Source organism: Anser brachyrhynchus, assembly GCF_964034855.1.
Source record: "Anser brachyrhynchus genome assembly, chromosome: 3".
Lineage (NCBI taxonomy): Eukaryota > Metazoa > Chordata > Aves > Anseriformes > Anatidae > Anser > Anser brachyrhynchus.
In genome coordinates this window covers 28,525,952-28,547,129 of record NC_137696.1, presented here as the reverse complement: position 1 = coordinate 28,547,129, position 21,178 = coordinate 28,525,952, and the positions used below count along the sequence as shown (strand labels likewise).

General features: G+C 43.6%; 1 protein-coding gene across 5 annotated transcripts; it reads right to left on the bottom strand.

Annotated features, from left to right (window-relative positions):
• Positions 1-638: 638 nt before the first annotated feature.
• Positions 639-21,178, bottom strand: PACC1 (proton activated chloride channel 1). 5 transcript variants are annotated; one of them, XM_080586318.1, is made up of 8 exons: positions 20,973-21,178; positions 17,743-17,839; positions 15,885-15,986; positions 13,627-13,781; positions 11,930-12,072; positions 6,419-6,563; positions 2,942-3,046; positions 639-1,357 (listed from the first exon to the last, which is right to left on the bottom strand). In XM_080586318.1, the coding sequence occupies exons 1-8, from the start codon at positions 21,006-21,008 to the stop codon at positions 1,196-1,198; spliced, it is 945 nt and encodes a 314-aa protein (XP_080442444.1). In that variant the 5' UTR covers positions 21,009-21,178; the 3' UTR covers positions 639-1,195. The 5 variants fall into 5 exon arrangements, with proteins under 5 accessions (XP_080442444.1, XP_080442445.1, XP_080442441.1 ...); XM_080586319.1 differs by having other exon boundaries at positions 17,743-17,902; positions 20,973-21,176; XM_080586315.1 differs by having other exon boundaries at positions 15,885-16,094; positions 20,973-21,176.

The window sequence follows — 21,178 nt, the reverse complement described above, 5'->3', positions numbered from 1 at the left end:
TGTCGCATGCAGCCAGTACTGCTGCTTTTCTAAGTGCCTTGATTTCGCTCTAGAAATCACCTGGAAGTAGTACATTTTGTCCCAAAACACTTCCTTAAAAGCTCATATAAAAAGAATTTGGCGGTGCTCTTCACATACTTACTGCTTTATTAGCACTCTCCGTTAGTAGAGGATGGAAGAAGCAAAAGTTAACTCGGCATGCTCCCTTCCTTGCAGCAAACCCTTCTGAGCAAACAGGCAGTAGTGCACTGCTGCCTTGTAGACTGCACAATTCTCATTTAGGCATCTGGACTAGTAAGGGACTTATAAGGAAGAAAAAGACTACACGCCACACAGCACAGTTAGTTAGTGCACATTCTCTGTATAATACAGAATCTCATTTAAATGCCAGGCTGATGAAAGACTTTTTTAATTCCTCAGGAAGGAAGGAAGGGTAATAGTCTTGAGAATTAGACTTTGAAATCTGTCATCAGCTCAGATGCCCAGCTCTTGAGTTGCTTGAGTTTACTTTGAGTTAGACTGATAGATTTTTGTTTTTTACTTACGTGTTTTGCCTTAATGCTCCCATTTAGATTAGCTCCTGTGAAACTCTAGCTGCAGCTGAGAGCCAGCAGTTTCAAGAGAAGGTACACAACAGCTTATTTGACCGTGTTTGTTTTAATATTAAAGTCAATACACTTTAAATCAAAAATGACATGTAATAGAATTCCAGTGTATTTTGTTTTTAACACACACTTTGGAGAGGGGAGGCCAGACCGTTTTTTTGCATGGGCTTTCCCTTCCACTAAACTGTCAAAGTAGTAACTGCATTCTGGTAGCAGATGCAGATCGCAGCTCATGCAGAAGTTAAATAGCTTCCTGTTCTGAGAAGCATTCAAAACAGTGAATTTTTTTTATATAAAGAATTTAACTGCTACAGCATATTAGTGAATTTTCTCCTCTCTCCCCACTCCCCTCATACATTGAGGTAAGCTTGTTAAATTTGGAATAGAAAAGCACGAGTTTGTTAGCCCTGCCTAGAGTTAGCTCTTTTCTGAAGTTCAAACGTCAGTTCACTAGGCTGTTACTCCAGCAGCTGTGTTTTTCCTGAAGAAAACATACCTGGTTTATATCTTTAACTGCTGTCTCGCTGAATGAAGGTCATTCCAGTTATTTTCTGTCCCTTCTGCTGTGAATAGTTAAGAGGCAGTCAGTCTCAGCTTATGTGGTTCATTGCTTGACTTCTCCTCTTCAGATGTCTCTTTCGGATTTTGATCATCCACTTAACACTTAACTTAGCAAAGTCTGCTGCCTTAAACAGAGCCAAAAAGATGCCACAGAGAAGAGCAATCATGTTCCAAGGATTTGCTGTGATTATCTGAAAGAGATTAAAAATATTATTCCCCTCCTCTGACTTGGTACATATTATACCTGTGCATTAACGAACAATTCTCTTCTTCTAACGGAAGTGTTTTGTGGCACATGCCTTCGTGCTGCACAGCAGGCCTGGAGTTAGTGCCTTTGCCACACATCTGCCTTGCTCTACGATTTTTCCAATTCCTTCTGTGAGGAAGGAAACGCACAGATCCCAGGAGATGCCTATACTAGCTGCTAAATTCCTTTTAGACTATTTCAGCATGGTAAATTGTTTAAAGTGTTGGAGATAATTATTAAACTGCTAATTTAACCATAAGGATTACATTTACTACGTTATTTAAAGATTTACAAAAACAAACAGTCACATGAAAGACGATATTCCAAAAGATAAACCTAAAAGAAGCAACTGCTGGAAAGCTTTAACAAGACAGTATTGTAATGCCAAACCAGGTTTTGACGGTGGCAACTGTTTCTGTAGAATTGCAGCAAGTATTTTATGTTTCTATTTTTAACTATATTTGGTTCAAAAGTAGTTAAGCTTATTTATAGTTTGCAATTCTCCTTTCACCCCTAGGCACAACGATGGCTTCTAGGATCTCGAGATGAAGCAAGCAGATCTGGGCTTAGGCAGCAATAAAGTAACACAGCTTTCAGATTCGCCACGGGGTCTGCAGCACTGATGACGGCCAGCGCACAAGTGCCGTGTCACTAGGTCACCACCCAAGCCAGAGGGTCCTAAAACAGGCTTCCCCTACTTGTAAATCACAGTGGCTTTGGGGAAAAAAAAAAAAAGAATTTGAGAGATTTTGTTCATGACAGACCAGGTTGTCAAGCTGGGCCATTTTAAATGCCAAATTTTTAAACAGATTGACTTCACACATTTTGCTGTTCCGTATTTTTCTGAGGAGGGCAAATAGATCTTTTTCCCCTGTGCTCCCCTGGAGCACCAGATCCATCTCACATGCTTAAGCACATATACCTGCAGGGATCCACACACTTCTTAGGCACTCCAGTGACTGACAGCGATCTTGTCTGGCACATGGCGCACCTCTGGCTGCAGTACACTGAGCTGAATTTTGAGTTTGTTTTTGTTTTGTTTTTTTTTAAATGCAGTACCAAGTTCTGGTCAGATAAGGGCCAAAAGTTAGACCAGTCAATTTATTTTTATTAGTCTGATTTAAGTCTAGGCTTCTTGCGTGTCAATTAATAGGAAGAGTCATTAAATCAATTTACCCAAGCACACTTATTTAAGCAAAATGTTCAGACTTGACCTGAAGCTACGATTTGCTAACGTACAGGGGACAGGTTTTTCTCAGCTACGTGCACCTTTAGCTGCAAGAATAATGCTGAGTGTCACTAAGACAAGGGAAGGCCACAGATAGTCTTGAGCCCCATTTAATACTTATTACTGAATTAAAATTAAATAAATAAATAAACAAACACCCCAGACCGAAATTTTAAAAATAACTCTACTCTTCCTCTGGTACCTCACTCCAGGTAGAAACTCAGAGGCATACATATACACACACACCATGAGCACGTATAGCCTGACAACAATTCAAGAAGGTGCTAGAAAGTTACTTACATCTTGCACAGTCTGTATAAAAGGATCTTTCCATTCAAAGACGACAAAAAACAGCTGGTCACTTCTTGGTTTAGTCCTCTGGTCAATATAGTTAACCACACTAGTCTGGGAGAGGGGGGAAAAAAAAGGTGGAAAAGGTGCAGGTTACTTTCTTTAGTTGTGTAATCCAATCGCCTGCGCAACAGAAAAGGCTAGAAGGTGAAAACAAGAAGTTCAGCCAATTCAGCCTTCCTCTACCTGGAAGGTTAGGCTCCCAAAATACAGAAAGGTCGGTTCTGTGCTCATTATAATTTCCCATTTCTCACCGAGTACAAACACTGCAGTACAATTTTATGCTGGTAGCCCTTGTGATACTCAGCAATGCTGTATTATTGTATGCGATGCCCTCACACACGCTGACACAGCACAACAAAGGCACAACAGCAGCGCGCACCGGGGCGGCAGCACAGGGCTTAGCCATGCACTAGCACGGCAAGTCTTACTTCACACGTGCCTTACAGGTATTCCTTTCTGTCCCCACACGCTCACAGCCCATATTCTCTTTAAAAGTCAAAATGACAGTACAGATGCACGGTTAACTTCATATACCCAGGCAAGGACAAGCCAGATTTGTTCCAGTTGCAGGGAGGCAATAGGAGGTTTGGTATAATTCAAGGAAGAGTGAGAGGTGCCAGATCAAAGCCTTCATCTAGAGCGTTACTGCCCAAGTAACTTACTGAAAGCACTTTGTTCTAGGAACATCAAGAATACTCCCGTTAAAGACAGCCTATCCATTCCCAAGATAACTGCAGCTGAGCTTTGGAAATGCCTTTATACATCACTCTTAAAAAAAAAAAAAAACACTAAAACATTTTTTCCCCTTCCAGGTGTGGGGAGTTCATTTACAAAATTCATTTATGTGGGGTAATTTGGCATTTGAAAAGTTCTCATGAATGAAGGTTAAATCACTATTATTTGCCAGAGAACTACACAATGGTGCAGGAATAATCTTTTTTGGAGAAAAAGCCAATACCTCCAGTGCTGCCCTTTAACTGAGTTACCACTTGAAACCATCGCTGACTGGCACGGAGCTTTATCACATCTCCCAGGAGCTGTGATAGCCAGGGTGCAGTTTAAGATACCAGACCGATGTTATGGCCACATGAAACTGCAGTCTTAATGCCTTCCCAAGTGTGGGCCTTAAGCCATCAGGCCTAAGAGAAGCACGTATCTTGTCCTGTCTGCACATACACACACCCCGAGCCCAGAAGGAACCACTTGCAGGCAATACTAGCACAGTTTGCACTACCCCCCTACCACTGGAGGACAACACAAACCACTTGGAGCCAGCCAGTCGCCTAACAGGAAAGCTCACCAAAGTTACAGATGAACAAATGATGGAGGGACTTTGCCCTTCTCCAAACCTCAGAGGAATATCTACATCTTGGTGTGTGAACGGGGCAGTGCTGTTGCTCTTCCTGGAAGTAATGAATCCAGCAGCGCAGTTACTTCATTTCCAGGATTGTAACGGGAACGATAGAGATGAAAACTGATTCAGCAGACACTGCATGGGGAATGACCTACCACAGAAACCTCCTACCTCTCTACCATGGCTTACTTTCTTTATGCGTACCTTCAGATTTCTGTCAGACTCCTCCCTCCACGGAGGCACCCTGTGCCCGACCAGATTTTAGGCTGTGAACACACAGAAGCACTGTACGTGTCCGTTCTGAGCATATGGGAGCTTTACCACCTCTCGTTACCCTACAGCCTATTTAATTATTGCAGCTTGCGACCACCCCAGCCATACTCATTCAAGAAAACCGCACAGCAGGAAACAACCAGTTCACACAGCTAACTAAAAGCAATGGGAAGAGCAGAAAAGACCAAGTAATGGCTACGGGACTACTTCACAGACCGACTGGCTATGCTTTTTGCCCTGGTGTTTGTATGCACCCTTCTGGCACGCTGTCGCCCAGTTTCAGACTGGAAAGGCGAATGGATTTCCTTACTCAATTTGCGGACGTTCTACTGTCAAACAAAGAAAGTGCAATTTGTCTGCGCTATTTCAACTTGTGCTGTATTATTAATAGGTAACTGACACACAAAATTCACATTTGTGCCAATTCCTGCTTCCTATTTTTCGTTTTAAAAAAGCAGTAAGTACACTGTTCACCTACACAGATGACTGGAAAGCCTGTAACTGCTGGACTGAATGGATGCTTACGGTCACAAGAAGCTCAGCTTTTTCTAACTTTGGGTCAGCCTCTTACTTCTACTTTGAGATGTGTTAGACTTGGTCACACAAAGAAGGACTTTCAAAAATCCCACACTAGGCAAGCACCAAAGGACAAGTAAAACAGAGCTATAGGTGATGAAGGACAGACAGACGGCTGCTGCCAGTGCTTACATGACATCAGCCGACCGCTGCATCCCTTCCTTCAAACTCGGGCCTTCACTGCGTGACTGGGGGATTCTTCTGCTGCCCTCCCCCAGGGGAACCAGAGGGTACCCACCTCACAGTCACACCTCTGCTCTTCCCAAGGCTTTGCCACTTAAGCACCCTTTTCAAGTGGACCATGGACTAAGGGAAAGCATAGTAGTGTGCCTGGAAGATGGAGTATCTGAAAAGGACTGCTCTTAAAATTCTCTTTTCTCATCACCGATGAGCCTCTTCCTCTCCCACCAACACCGGGAGCAAGCTAACAGACTCAAAACACAATTATTCTCCTGTCCATTAGTGTGAACAGAACAGGAATGAAAGTCAAACTTACTTCATCTCTAGCTAAGTCTGCATCTTCCGCTTGCGTATTTTCTAGCTTTAAATGATGCAAGAAGTTGAGATAGTCCACATTTCTAAGGACACTCAACAGATAAAAATACCAAATCCAAACAAAAAGCAGATGTAAGAGTGCTATAAAGGGTACTTAGCTTATGTTACCTCTTCATCCTAATATCAGACCCTGTGGTAACCTAAACAGTACCTCTTTCCATTACTATTATTTAGATCATTCTTTTGAGAATCCCTACCTTGAACTAAGGTAGCTCTGTTAGTTTTTCTGCATCAGTCTCTTCAGACCCATACCTTAGACTACAGGTGTCACTGATGGCAGAGGCAGGGCCTGGAGTTTCTCACCTCTCTGTTAAGAGATGTGTCACCATACCAGTAGCAGAGCACACCACGACATTTACACTTTGACAGAGCCTCTCCACGTTGAGAAAGAACACAAGTAACTGTACAGCCAGTTCAGCTTCCAAAACCGCTCAGTGGCAAGTGGTATAACAAATGCCATTAAACAAAAGCCAGCCTCCTGATACTTCACTTCAAAACAGACAACCCCTTTCTCCAACTCATGTTGCTAAGTGCTCCAAGAGGTAGTTCTGTTAGACAATTATCATTAAAAACATGCAACTTTTTGACAGCACCCGGTTTTTAAATCAACTAACAGGTCCTAAAAAAATAAAATAAAATCTTTGGGAAGTTAATATTATTTTTACCTCTTGTTTGAATTCAACAGTCTCGCTACCATCTTCTTCCTTTGTTTTCACCAAGGACATCTTGACCCAGGTTCGAAAGCCTCCGGAAAACTTCCAGCTGGAGTATGAACTTTCACAGTCTTTCATGAATTCTGCTTTTTCTGGACTAAAGGAAAAAAAGACCCATTACTTTACTGACCAAACTCTGAGCAGTGTCAGGGCACTGAAGGCACTGAAATGTCAGGCCTACACTTCAAAGCACGTTCAAAATGCCCTTTATATTTAGATAGGCTCGATTTTAGCCTAACTAAAACATTGTTAGCAGTAATGTTTTAGCACTTGCACTCATGTTCTTAATCGCAGAAGAACCACCTGGTGCCCTACCGTCCCAGTACTGCCTCCCCCTGCAGATCTGCTGCTTTACAGGGGAGCTGTGACTTAACGCTGTGACTTTCAGCCATTTTAAGTCTCCCAACACCCCTCACCCAGCAAGTGATGAAGAGGTAGCTCCAGGGCCTGTCTGGTGTCTGCCAAATGCACAGGACATGGTGAATTCACCTCTCCATTTACTTTGAGCTCCTCAGCACTGTGATTTTAGCCACTTTCACGTCACCTCCACGAAATAAGCCTATCCCTGCAGCTGCCTTTCAACAAGGTTTCGCTCGAAATGAGTGGGTAAACCACTGTGATGAGTCACGAAGCATTAAAGCGCAGACTGCTGATTTTTACTAAAGATAGATTTCAGCTTATAGAGCCGTGCCAGCTTATGCTGGTCCTTCAGGCAAAGGAGAAGGAAAGGGTTTTTCACTCCGAATAAACAAATCTTCCTAGGTGAAGGCAAAGAGCATACTTTTGTTCACAAGGCAGAGGGAGCACATGGCTGGGCCTGCTGGGAGATTAAGCCATTTTGATCTTCCAGGAGAAAGATGCAAAGAAGTAAAGAAGACAAGGAGAGCTGAAGAAGCGGGCTCTTGTCCTGAAGAACAGGCCAGTCGGGAAGACTGGCCCTGCACCAGCATTGGCTGGATTTGCACTTTCCCTTTTTCCTTAGTCTTCAGAATTAGGGCTCCTTTTCTTTCTACAAACAACTTTTTGAGAGCAACTTTTTGCTCGGGCAGATAATGATAGGACATGGGGGGAATAGTTTAACTAAAAGAGGGGAGATTCAGATTAGATGTTAGGAAGAAATTCTTCACTCAGAGGGTGGTGAGGCACTGGAAGAGGTTGCCCAGAGAAGCTGTGGATGCCCCACGCCTGGAGGTGTTAAGGTCAGGCTGGTGGGGCCCTGGGCAACTTGATCTAGTGGGTTGGAACTGGATGGTCTTTAAGGTCCCTTCCAACCCAAGCCATTCTGTGATTCTGTGGTATCTTTATCTATCTGTACCATTAGCTGTTTGCTTAGTTGTCCCAACAGGATGGTAGCGCACTTCTCCAGCCCCCACTGAGAAGATTTGGGCAAAGCATCACAGCAAACTCCAACACCTGACTGCTCCTTGCCGTACAAACCACTGACGTAGGGAGACCTACCCTGGCAATTATTTCTTCCCCTTTTGGTGTATGGGTACAGCAGCAGCCGATGGGACAGTCAGGAAGAACATGGTACTTTGCCACTCGGAGGAACAGACATAATTAGCACCCTGCCAGCCAGTCACACGCCTAATGCATGACTCAACACAGCATCCCAGCGCAGCCTTCCAAACCAACGTGGAAAATTGAGGCAGGAAGCTATGACATGGAGCTGAGCACTACAGCCACAACGCACTTGGTAAGCAGGCAGCAATACAGTACTTTGCCTGTGACAGTAATTGTGGGCTTGAAAAAGAAACGTTAGAATCTTAGGAGAAGCAATCTGAGATGGCATCTCCTTGCGCGCGCCCGTAACCCAGGCCACTGCCAAAGAGATGGGGGGGAAGAAAAAAAAAAAAGGAGGGAGGGAAGGGACAGAGCAGAGACACAAAAGCTTTGCACAAATAATAGCAGAGGGCAAGCAACGTTTGAGAGTTCCCCTGTGCTCAGGGAACTGGAAACTCTCTGACAGCCATGGGATGTAATAAAGGGTCAGATGTGGTACCGAAAGTCTCGACCCTTCTGTGTTGTTATTTATTTCTCTGCGTGCAGCAATCCAGACCAAAGAAGTAAAGATGAAGCTCCGTTTAGACACAGAAATAATCTCTGACCTGTTCAGACTGGTATTCATCATCTCACATGACTAGAAGTTATTTTACATGCTAAGCTAACAATAGTTTTGACAGTAATATGTTCAGAGGATTTTCTTCTTAAATCCATATTACACTAATGATAGTTAAAGAAAAGAACTCATATTTTTAGCTACAATTTTTGGGTAATTTGCAAGGGTTTCATTATTTCCTTCCCTCCAATTAATATGGCACAGCAGCTGCCACTGTCTTTAAAAAAAAAAAAGAAAAATACAAAAGAAAAAAAACAGTGGCAGTACCCTTCCAGCTCAGTCCAACAATAGCATATAGTTCAGCAGTGCTCTGTGAAGGCCAGAACAAAACCAGCAAGCGCTGCCAGCTTCATGCAGTCTGTTGATCCAATTTTAACACAAGAGCTGCAGAGAATAAAACCCTTGACAGAAACAACTGGACCCTGAGTCCTTACCACTTGCTATGCCTCAGGAAAATCCTTAAAGATACAAGAATCCAGATGCCACTTTTATTATTGCTTATGACATGATTACTGTTCACTGATAAGATTATTGTTATTTAAAGCAAAAGCAAGCTGCACAGAATAGTGCCTGCAAAGAAGCTGTGCTGTCGATACAGCTGGACTACTCTCACCAATTTCAAAGGTGTTCAGATTGTGATTTAAGATGAAGGAATACCTACACACATATTTTACAGCAGTCTGCCTATCCATTCCATCCTCAGCTCTTTGCAGCCATTGCAAATAAAACTGTAAAGGTGATTGTGATAGCTGATGGGTTTAGGACGTAGCTCAGGGTCTTTAATAGCACTTTACGTTGGTTGCTGGGCACGGTGCTAAGAGCATGCTCTCATAACCCCTAAGTGAGGCACTTTGTCAGGAAAAGTAGTTAACAGCAGTGAGCGTTTGAAGCCCTTAGAGGCTATATGGAAGGACAAAATTACACTGTCGATACGCAACAGTTCCTAAGGATATCAGTCCAGACCTTCCAGCAGCTAAATTTAGCAGCAGCTGACGAACCGGAAGCCATTTCTGCTTCCTCTCCTGCTGGAAGCTGGACAGAACAATGCCACATCCAAACGCACCCCACACATGCATGACATTTCACATGCTCAGGAGAAAACACAAGTTTTCGGCCTGCTCCAAACCTGTCCAGTTCGTGCCCTGGGACGCTGGGAGAGCACTACACAATCCCAAGTGAGGTGAGGCATGCAGTTTGTACTGAGCTTTGGAGGATGCTGCAAAAGAGACAGTACCAAAGCATCTCGCACACACTGGTTCTCTGTCTGTACTTTACCCAGACACGCAGATCATCTACCACCACATTTAAAGGCCTACACGCCTTCGCCAAATTTCACCATTACCTGGGCTGCTTCCAAACCAGCCTTACCTCACGTTCCTGTCTGCCACAAACAGGCACAAAGGATGCATCCCCAAACAGACAACATTTCCTGCCTTTTGCATTGCTCCAAGCATAACCCAGGCTCAGCCTTCATGCCCCAGTCTCAGTTCTGCTGCCTTCCAACAGAGACAAAGCAGCTTCTTTAGGAACAGCGTGTCACTTCCCCTTCTCTTCAGGGACTGATTCTGCCATCTAACCTGTCAGACCTGGGAAACCTGGAGGCAAGAAGTTGCAACCCCAGTTTCTCCAGGCAGCTTACGGGTGATTCTTGCTTATTCACCTACTCTGGCACAAACACAGCCTTCCAGCTAGGACCTTGGCAATACTACTTACTGTTGTTTTGCACACCTAACCTACCTTTGCACAACACGTGGTAGAAGCATTTCGGACAGCGGCATGCAGACCGCTGTGCAGGAAGAGACGCTTTACATACTGCCAGCTTCAATGGGACACACACGTTTTAGTTTGGAAACAAACAGCTCTTTAAAATGGCTTATCTGCAAATGGGTACAACGGGCAGAGAAATGTGGCTTCCAAGACTTGAGCATACCTAGTCCGATTTGTGTCTTGGTAAGTTCGCTCGTTCTGCAAAAAGACAGCGACCAGGTACAATGCAACCACACCTTCTGATCTCTCCTCCACTGACATTGTCTCAGGCAATGCTCGTGTTTCGAAGCACAGACCCAACCGTGCACCTCACTGGAATCAGTCCCACTGTACCTACCGCTAACTGCAGCACAAGCCACAAAAACTGAGAAAAATCCAATGCACAAGGAACAAACAGCACCTTCTCCATCACTACTCTCCGTTGGTGTTTTCTCATACTGAAACACAAAATACCTGGAATGCTAGAGGCATCTGAGGTGCCTTTGTACAGTTACAGGAAGTACGTGATAACTTAAGCTTAATGTCTGTCTCCTCCACTGAACCAGAAACATTTCGTAAGAAGCGAATTCAGACAACTGGTCTTTGGCCACCCACAGATACTGTGACTGAACACTTTCAGCCTCTGCTCCATCTGAAAAACACCAGCATGATCATGCCCAAGCTTCCAAAAATGCTTCGCTGCAATAAAGTGTTACTTCTCTTCCCCTCCATCACCTTAACTCACTCTGCATATGCCCTTTATCCACTCTCCTTTTTTCACTTTGCATCCAGCCATTACCAAAGTAAGGCTTTCTATTAGGTCTCACTGTGACTAATGCCTCTTGACTAGCTTTTAATCTGGATCACAGAGAGAAGAACAGAACTTGAATTTAAATTAAAAGCAAAAATTAAGCAACTTAAGTATGGAGTTTATTCTCACCAGCAAGGAATAAGAGTGGGGCTTTCAAGAAAGTTCAATACAGGATTAATTCCACTCCTATTAAAATTAGCAAAAGGTTGATCAGTCACTCCAATGGCATCGCTATCAAATCAAAACAAAGTATTTTTAAAACCCCCATCTACAAAATTACATCATCCTTTAGAATCTTAAAACTAGCAGTACAAACACAGTTAATCTTTCAATGAAATCAATGAAACTAATTGATCTAGGGATCTGATCTTTATAGTAACTGCTTAAAAAAATAAAAAGAGGTAGAGAAACATTTTTGTTCTTAGTGCCCTTCATTATCACACTGCCAAGTACAACCCACTTCCTGATCACCCACAGCAGTGGACAGCAGCAAGACAGTGAAAACTTCAAAACTTATAGAAAGCGCAGCAGCAAATGGCTGAAGCTCAGCTGAAGGGCACTTTCTGTCACTGAAAGTATCCTCAATTCATTTTCTAAAGTGAGATTAGTAATCTAAGACATGAAAGTCCAACAGAAATAACCCAAATTTTTTTTTTTACTTTTTTTTTTAATAAAAAGAATCATCATAAAAGCCTCTCTAACTTTACACCCAAAATACCTTCCTTGCACTAGTATTGCTGTGGTTGCAAGTTCAATGCTGTTACAGGTTCATCATCCCTTTACATACCTGTTGATGAACTCTTGGAAAGAAGAAAACAGAAGGTAGTCAATGGCACTAAAATCTTGGTCTGTTTCATTTAAATGAAACTGCAAAAACACCAGTTCCTTCTTCTTCACATCACGAGGGCCTTGAACAACCAAAGCATACTTCTATAAGCAGACAAAGAGACAGTGAGAGTAGGAGAGGAATCCTCATTTCCCATTCTTGAATTTGCCGTCTCACTAATACTCTACATAAATCTAATACACATTGAGATTTTCCTGGCCTCTAATAAGTGCACACCTATTAAAATATCCCCAAATAATGCCTGCTTTGGTATTAACAAATTCCTCCTTTTGGTTGTAAAAATGAAGTCTCTAAATCAAGATTTAGTGTTTTGCTAAGAAATCTGCTCTAGTTCCATCCCAGTCATTTGGGTTCATGTGGAATTACCAGTCAAGGCTCTGCAGCCTGCATTCTGCAGACAGACAATCAAAAGAGTTTTAGGCATTACAGCCTAGGAACTTTCAGCTCTTGACATGAAACAAGTTAATTTGCAGTCTGATGTGGAGAACATCAGGCTTGTCCTCGAGAAAGGAACAGTTTCATAGCCCCAAGCTCCTTAAGCAAGCTGCTGAGGAGGGATGAGGGGAAGAAAAAGAAAGAAAAAAAAAGCTAGCTAGCAGGCAGAATACAACTTAAAGTAGTGCAAGAATTACACTGGACAGCAAGCTGTTGCTTGCAAAATGACTCCACCCATTTGACCATGGCTCTATGTGGTTCAGAGGTCTGCCTCACTGCCTCTCCATTCAGTTGCAGGACTAGAGCCTATGGGATCCACAAGTTTCTAAATAAACCTACCACACAGCATAAAAGGCAGGTTCTTAGTTTGTTAAAACATGCAAAAATAATGCGATACTGGGAGAAATTAAATATTAAGACTTAAAGTATTATTTTCAAAGATATTAAGGAGCTGCTTCCCAGAAAGAAATGGTGACTGGAAAAAGGCAAGACATGAAGATGGGGAAAAAAAAGGTGACCAAAGAGGTAACTAAATTGTTTGTTCGTGTTTAGTTTCCTTAGAAAGGGCCTGAGCAATAACTTTAGATGATATACAAATGATCATATTTAATAGTTTATTTTCTGAACATTTACCTGTACAGAGGCCAAATTCCCTGTGTTTTTAAGAGGAATTTAAGACAGATATATCAACATATCATCTTATAGGCACACAACACTTCAATACAATGAAATGCTTTGGCGCCCAATTAAGAATTTTTCAAGTGTGACAAAAATAGTATTTAACTCCTAGCAAACACACAAAAAGACAGAAGTTATCCTGTTTTAAATGACATAACTGCTACTGCTTTCAATCAATCTTAGATTTACATTATCAAGGAGTTTGCTTGCCAATTCATTCAGGAGAGGAATTAAGGGAGAGTTTCATTGTGAAAAACAAGACTCCTGTTCCATTCAGGTTTTCATGTTGCACACAGCCACATGACAGCTGATCATTCCTAACATATATACACACTGACTGGGGTCTTTTACATTTTTGAAAACAATAGGATAGTGGCTTGGAAAAAAAAAAAGAAAAAAAAAAGCAACCAACCCTTCCCCAGAAGCAAGGATATTTTGCAGCACTTCAGAAATATTTTTATTTTCAAATACCATTACAAGCAGAAACCCCTCACTGAATAAGGTTTATTCTATTATATTATTACCATTGTTTGATTAGTAAAAGGATCTGTGTAGTTGATTCTCTGAGTGGTGCACTCAATTTTTCCTTGCTGACCTGGATTTATCAGAGGCGGAATGTGATCATAGTAATGATGCTTGCAGCTAAGCAGCCGAGCCTTGCCTGGGTAAAAGGCAATACCTGTTTCGGGAGAAAAAACATTGAGAAGAGTTGACTTCTTTCTTATGTTCGTAGATTTTCATTCTGGGATTTAATCCCACAGGATACTGAGCTATCTTGCCAAAATCCAGCAAAACAATCAAATTAAACTACGTGCTCGAGTATTTTCCTGTAGCAGGACAACAGTGCCAGCCACATCAGGACAGAAGCCCTGCAATGCATTGCAGAAAATCCAGGTTCCAGTTCAGTAACCACAACTAAAAGTTCACAGAAGTGACTAAGTTTCCCTAGTCCTCCCACAAGCCTGCAGCTAATGAATGAGTTCCTCTGGCCCCAAATGAGAAGAATGTGTAAAGTAAGCTAGGAGACCACTGAAGTCAAATGGGACATGAAGTGCTTCAGCATGTACATGTTTCCAGATGCTGTCATTTAACACGTCGTATTTTCACTGGAAAAAGCACATGTACTATACATGAGAGATTAAAGGTCACTGGCTGATCTCATAAAAGCAAAAAGATGCTCTTCAGAACATCTAGCATCTTCTGTTCACAAAATATGTCATGATAAAAATCAAAGCCATAAAACAAGTACTAACTGTACCAATCCCTTATTATTTTTATTGCTAGGCAGGCAGGCTACTTCTTCACCTTTATGGAAATTCATTCACATGTATATACCATAAGTCTGTGGTTCCACAGCAAGAGCAAGCATTAAAAAAATCTCAGTCACCTCAGCTGTAGAAAGCTAGCAAAATACAAGACCCAAAACCAAAAATCCTATTATGCCACATTTAGTATTGGAAACAAACTTGCCTGAAGATAATTTAGACGAACTACCAAAAAAGTGTAATTTATTAGATACGATTAACTCACACAGCTGAGATGGCCTGTCCACCAAAATGCAAGACGTCAAAGTAGTCAGAATACATCAGTCTAAGACTGCTTTCTTTCTTTCTTCAGTGCTCCATGCTTGCAACTTGACATCTCATCTAACCTTAACAGAGCAATGAAGCAAAGGGCTACATTAATTTATGTTCTCTGACCTGGCAGGAATCCCCTGCCGATACTTCTGGATTTATAAGTATGTTGCTCTGTTTCTTTCAATGACATTTTCTTCCTGTTGCTGCATAAAAAGCTCACATGGAGAAGAGAGAAAAGGGAAAAAACAAGAAAGAAAAGGGAAAACACCTGCTTAATTTACTGTCAAAGCTATACAGGTCAAATTCAGAGACCTACTAAGAGAGCTGAGCCTAATTAACCATACAGAAAAAAACACAGGAATACAACAACAACACTCACCTTTCAACCACAGGTACTGGAACAGTGATTTGTAAAATGTGGCAAGACATTAAAGTAGACATGTTATTTTTTAAATTGGAAACTGACATACAAGTAGCTTCCAACGCTGTTTGAGCTGCACTTGCTGCCACAGCTCTCTCTATGTATGAATGGTTACTGGATAATTTGACAAAAAAATAATATCAGAACTCAATATTCAAAAAAGGTTTCTGCAGAGTAATCCCTCCTGCAAACTGCAATACAGTTTTCTAGTGCCACATCACATTTTTATGCCAACACTCTTCTCTGCAGCCACATCACATTGTCGTTGCCTTCTGATGTGATACGGCATTGTAAATAATGCACAACAGTAGGAAGTGGCACTGTGGGTTTTTTTGTGGTTTGTTTGGAGAATCCACCTTCTTAACTGTCAACAGCACTTCCCTGCCCAGCGCAGGAGTGAGATCATGGTGCAGATCCTATGTGCTACCCTGCTTGAATGATACTGTTTTGGGGGTATTTCATGAAGAATTATCTTCTTTCCCTAAAGGAGGGCTCATTCTAGAGTGTGCAAACATTTCCTGTCTTTCAAATGTTGCAGCACATTCCACAGCTGCTGTCATTCATGTTATTGGCAGGAACCCCCATATATCTGTCCTATAATGTTAACAATTCCATGCAAAGTCAACACAACACAGAATTAAAAAAAAAAAAAAGGGCAAGTAAAAGATCTGGGTCAAAGCATTATATGCACTCCGGGCCCTGGGGAATCAACACTGAAAACGTAGAACAGTGCAAGATCAATGTGAACAACAACTCTACCCATTCTGTTTGTTACCAGACTTACCGGGTGCATCGTACAAGGACACTTCTTTGTAAGAGACAGACATCACGGGGTGCTTGAGCTTCTCCCTGAAGTCACTGATGGTTTGGTAGACAAGGAATACAGCTACAGCCATGAGTAGCAGATAAATAAACAGGAGAATTACTGAAAAAACATTCTTTAGGCAGGTCTTGCTGAAACGCAAAGAAGGGGCACTGGTACCCAGTTCACTATCTGGAACCAAACAGAATATGAATTAGGACTTTAAAACACAGATTTGGGGGCTGAATTTATGTAGTGTTGATTTAAAGATCAACCACTTGAGAGGAAAGTAAATCTCAAACTCAGCTTGATCTAAAAAAACACAACTATTGCTGTTTTTAATGATCAATGAGACAGCTGCTTCCTTCTCCGGCATGAGGCAGTCTTTGGATGCTTGTGCCCTTTTTTTTTTTTTTCTCCACATGTTGAATTTGGCATTCACTTAAGGACATGGCAGGAAACAAGGTTTATTTTCAAGAATGTCAACCCACAAATAAAGTTCAAAGTTCATAAGAAACAGTTAATGGTCAGTCTTTCCTCCTGGAAAATACAACTTATTCCCCTCCACCTTCCAATCGGAACTGATTCTGACCACATTTAACGTGTGTCAGCAGAGAGATTTTAATATTCTAATAATGCAAATAGCTGCGTAAGAGCATATTATGCCTCCACCATAGTAGCAGTGACTATGCATTTGCTACCCTCTCATATCTGGAGTCTAATTCGTAACTCCTTGTGCATACTGCAGAAAGTTTCACAAAAGAAGGTTTCTTCCAATTATATCTAGAAAAAGACAGACCCGATTCCTTCCTCCTTGCCTCTAAAGCTTATCCTCTGAAGATCGTCACAGTAGTCTCACCTGTACACACAGAACTACACAAATGCTTTTTCCCCCCCATACTCCTTGCATTCTCCATTCCTTTTGACAATACTTGTAAGGAAAAGGTTTAGGTACTCGGGTTACATGCCATATTTTGATTGTCAGCAATATATGGCTGAACACACAAAACAAGCATTAAAACCCGACATATAGGAGATAAATAGGCATATTTTATACTGACTTTTCTGTGTTGTGTAATTTAATGAGTCAGGCCCTCTCAGGCTATGCCACACTCTGCCCTTCAATTATAACAGCATGGTTTGGTATTTGGTCCTTACCACAGCAAACACTAGCCTTATTGTAGCTCCTGTTGAGCACATAACCTCATACAAAGGTCCGTGGCCACGCACGTGTTCTGAAGTTCATTGCCAGGAGATGTCAGCCAAGAAAATTAAGACCTTGATATGCATAAAATTGCACTACTAACAAAACAAAACAAAACGCCCTCTTAAACAGCTGCAAAACATTTAGGGGATACTCACTTCATGTTGGCTTACCTTACCACCCAAATCTGGGCTGCAATAAGCCCATTTAACACTGCTCCACACCCTCCAAAAGCAGGTCCAAATAGTCTAACTAAAACCTGTTTTGAAGCCTGTGTTTTGTACTGCATCTTGCTCACGTAAATTTGGCACAGACTTTGTTTGCAATCCACTGCCATCACAAACACTGCAACTCAGGAAAGATACAGCCAGCACAAAAGGCAGATGACATACTAAACTATCTCAGAACCAGGTGTGACAAATCTTCTTCGACCGAGCACATTTCATGGCAAAGAAATATTCTCATCTCAATCCCTAGAAAAGCTCCTTAGCTTTCCAGCTATACTTATTCCTCAAAGTAAGTCACTTAGTGTTTTTGCTCTCACAAATGCAATTAAAAAAAAAAAAAAAAAAAGCTTGCATAGAAGCAGCTTATCAGTCACTTTAAATTGGTAGTTTTTTGGTCAATAGTTCTCACCTGGTAAAATAACAGAGCCGGCATCTTCATGAACTCCCATCTCTCCTCCTCTCTCCTCTGCTGGGTTTCCAGATACTCGCTCCACATCTTCACTCAGCTGTGTAGTTAAAACAGTGGTTCAATTTCCAAACATGCTCTCAACTTGAAATTGCTGGAATTTCTATGGTACAAATAAGAGAGGCTCCAACTAACCAAACACACAAAAACATGCCCCCAGTCCAAGAGCACCCAGAACCCGTTCCGCTTTGCACAATTCAAGAGTCACATTTGCGTAGACCTATACCTGAAAATTACATGACTTGCACACTGCAAAAGGGAAAAATGGCATATTACATTTAACCTACTTCTAGCCTGCTCCTTTAAGGATAGCATCACCTCTTCTTTCGAGATCAAAGTAATTGTTCCCCTGGCAGCTTCAGCTCACGCTGAACCCCCAATTAGAGCAATGCCTTCTGAAATAAGCAGGAACTCCGTTCTGTCACTCAAGAACATATCTTTAGGTATAAACAAACCACAGCACAAACCAGCAAACAGACCATTAGCACTTCTTAATAAAGGTGCATAAAAAGTAAATTGCGTTTGGACAGGTATTAGGGCAAATAACTCAAACGCAGTCCCAGCCACATACGTAGGTGGGTCATTAAAGTACAATGAACACCCCCAACATTTCTGGTACTTATTTGAGCTCACTATAAGTATTACTCGGTATTAGTGGTTATGCAACTAATTAGCCTCCCAGTGTTTCTAAATCAGCAGCAGAGACCAGATGTTTTCTTGTTTTGCTGTTCAGAGCTCTGTGCCCAAACTGCCAGGACACCTCCATCGAGGTCAGAAGCTTGCCGCATCAGATAGGCATCACATGAGATCATGAACTGCTGGATTTCTTTCCCTCCCCCGTGTGTTAAACATATCTACTGTATGTTCCCCAAGCTGCTTTTATGCCAGGGAACAACACACAAATTACAGCACGGTGAGCTGGGGCCTAAGCTTGCAGCCTATCATGTGTTGCACAGGAACAGTCCAAGCTAACCACTCGGTATCAAATAGCTAATTAAGTAAGGGTCCTACTTTAAGGCAAACAGGTGAGCAGTTAATGCAGTAGCCACACTGAATACTGTTAAACTTTACTCCCCCAACTTACTTAACAGTAACACGCATTAATCCGTAATGAAATATTTTTCTTTCATGCAACTCTAATTAGGCATCAAAATTATCATCATCATTACACCACTAACAAATCATCATTAGCACTTATTAGGAAAGAGTCCACTCATTTCACATCTCGGAAGACTGACGTAAAGCCTCCATCACCTCCTGACGTACTTCTGTATTCGTTTCCACCATCCAAAGCAAGTTGAAAGCATTAACCCCATTGTTTTTAAATGTTTTGCACATAAATAAAGTATGATTTCCCATGGTGTGAGGCAAGGAGCACACAGGTAAATAACAGGCTACACACTCAGCTCATTTGCAGGAGACTTACTGGAGTACAACTGAAGATACTTGTTTCAATTACCTGCATAAAATAAACGAAATTTAAGACGGCCTTAATTTAACTTCTGTAGGGCCCCATCAGTTCTATTTGTTTACCTGACCCGAAACCAGCTATTCTGACACAGGAAGAATATTCACTGGGCCTTTTGTACCGGTTTTGCTAAATCAGCTTAATAGCCGGTTCCAGTTATACCCGTGCAAATTCCTCACAGCAGAGCTGATCCAGGCAGCTGCCACAAGTCACTGAGGCACTGCAGTTCCACAGCTGCCTCCCACACCTCTCTGGTTGGGCTCCCGGGTACAGACACCTCCTCGGCTGAGGTGATGTAGAGGGTAGGTGAACTCTATTTCTGACAGCAAGAAGGTATCAACACAAGGTTAAAGGAGAACTCCATCTGCAACACTCACTATCCTCTCAAGAGGATCTACGGTGGCTCTAACACATAGGAAAAGAAAAAGTCAGAAGAATGTAATCTCTCAGCATTCCTAAGAAACAAACAGGAAAACAATATGTGACCACATTTTATTATCTCTACAAGGCAGGCGGTCTCACATGCCCTTCACGCATACCACCAGTACAGCTAGTCAAAAGCAGGGAGCGCTCACATTGCCTCAGGTGCACTGAGCTGAGCTGAGACACAAGACCAAGCCCCCCCCACCCCCCAAAAATAATAATTTCGCTGCAAATCCCAAGCACCTGACCGGACAAGACGTGAAGGTAGGCAAGCACGCCCACTGAGGCCACTAAGAGCCCGCGCTGCTCATGGCCCACCGCGGCATCACGCCGACGTACAGGGCCGCGCTCCTCCAACACGCTGCACGGCTGTGCCAGCTGATCCTGGCTCCTCCAGAAACTCGGGCAGAATCCCCAGCGCACAGCAATCAGCAGCAGGGAACCAAGGGTGTTCGCGCCCACAGGCCGGCTCTTCCCACGTGTTATTTTTGATAAAGAGGCGAAGCGCGGTGCCAGCGTGCAAGGAACAGGGACGCGCAGGGCAGTTAAAGCTATCAGAGGACGTGGAGATAGGATAGGACACCAAGAGCAGGGAGGGCACAAAACAACTTTGTTCAGCAATCCTCAAGGCTCCACACGCAGCTGAGTGGGAAACAACCGCAGGAGCTTGCTCGCAAGCCAGCAGTTCCCCTTCAGTGCTGGGGGCAGAAAGGCACGGGACAAAGGGAGGTTCAGGACCGGTGATCGCAGGCGTTTCAGCACCCGGCTGGGGGCTGGGGAGGCACGGAGGAGCACAGCTGCTGCGCTCGCAGCACCCAGGCAAGCACCAGGGGGCTTGGGCCAGCCCAGGGCACGGGGAGCGGTGGCAGTGCCACACAGGGGCACCGCGCACAGCCAGTCCGTGCCGTCAGGCATCACCACGGCACGGCTAACCGTCCCGAGCACTCCTACACACACGCCTTTACACGAGTCAGTTTCATCCCGATAACCGCGGGGTAAAGCCTTCCTAGCGGACACAGCCCTCAGACAAGCGGAGAGCTCCTCTGTGCAGGTCTATTGCCGCTCCACCGCCTCCCAGCCCGCCGTGAAAACCCCAAGCAGAGCCCCAACAGCCAGCACCACGAGAACGCGAAGCCCCGGACAGCCCCACGGCACCATGCCCAGCGGACACAGGCGCCCACCCGCACCGCCTTTACTCGCGACAGGCAACCCGAAGCCGCCGGCGAGCCCGCCCAGAACCGGAGGGGGGGCTCACGCTGCCGCTGCCGGCCCCAGCCCGTACCTCCTGGTAGGACCCAGCCACCTCCGGCCTCAGCATAGCCCCGGCACGGCACGGCACGGCACGGCAGGGACACGCAGGCGCCGGGTGCCCCCCCCGCCGGCCGCTGCCCGCCCCGCCGCGGGCTGCCGGGAGCTGTAGTCCGCGGCGCCTCGCTGAGGAGAGCGGGGAGCTGGCGCTGCGAGGCCGGCTGAGCGATCAGTGCGGTA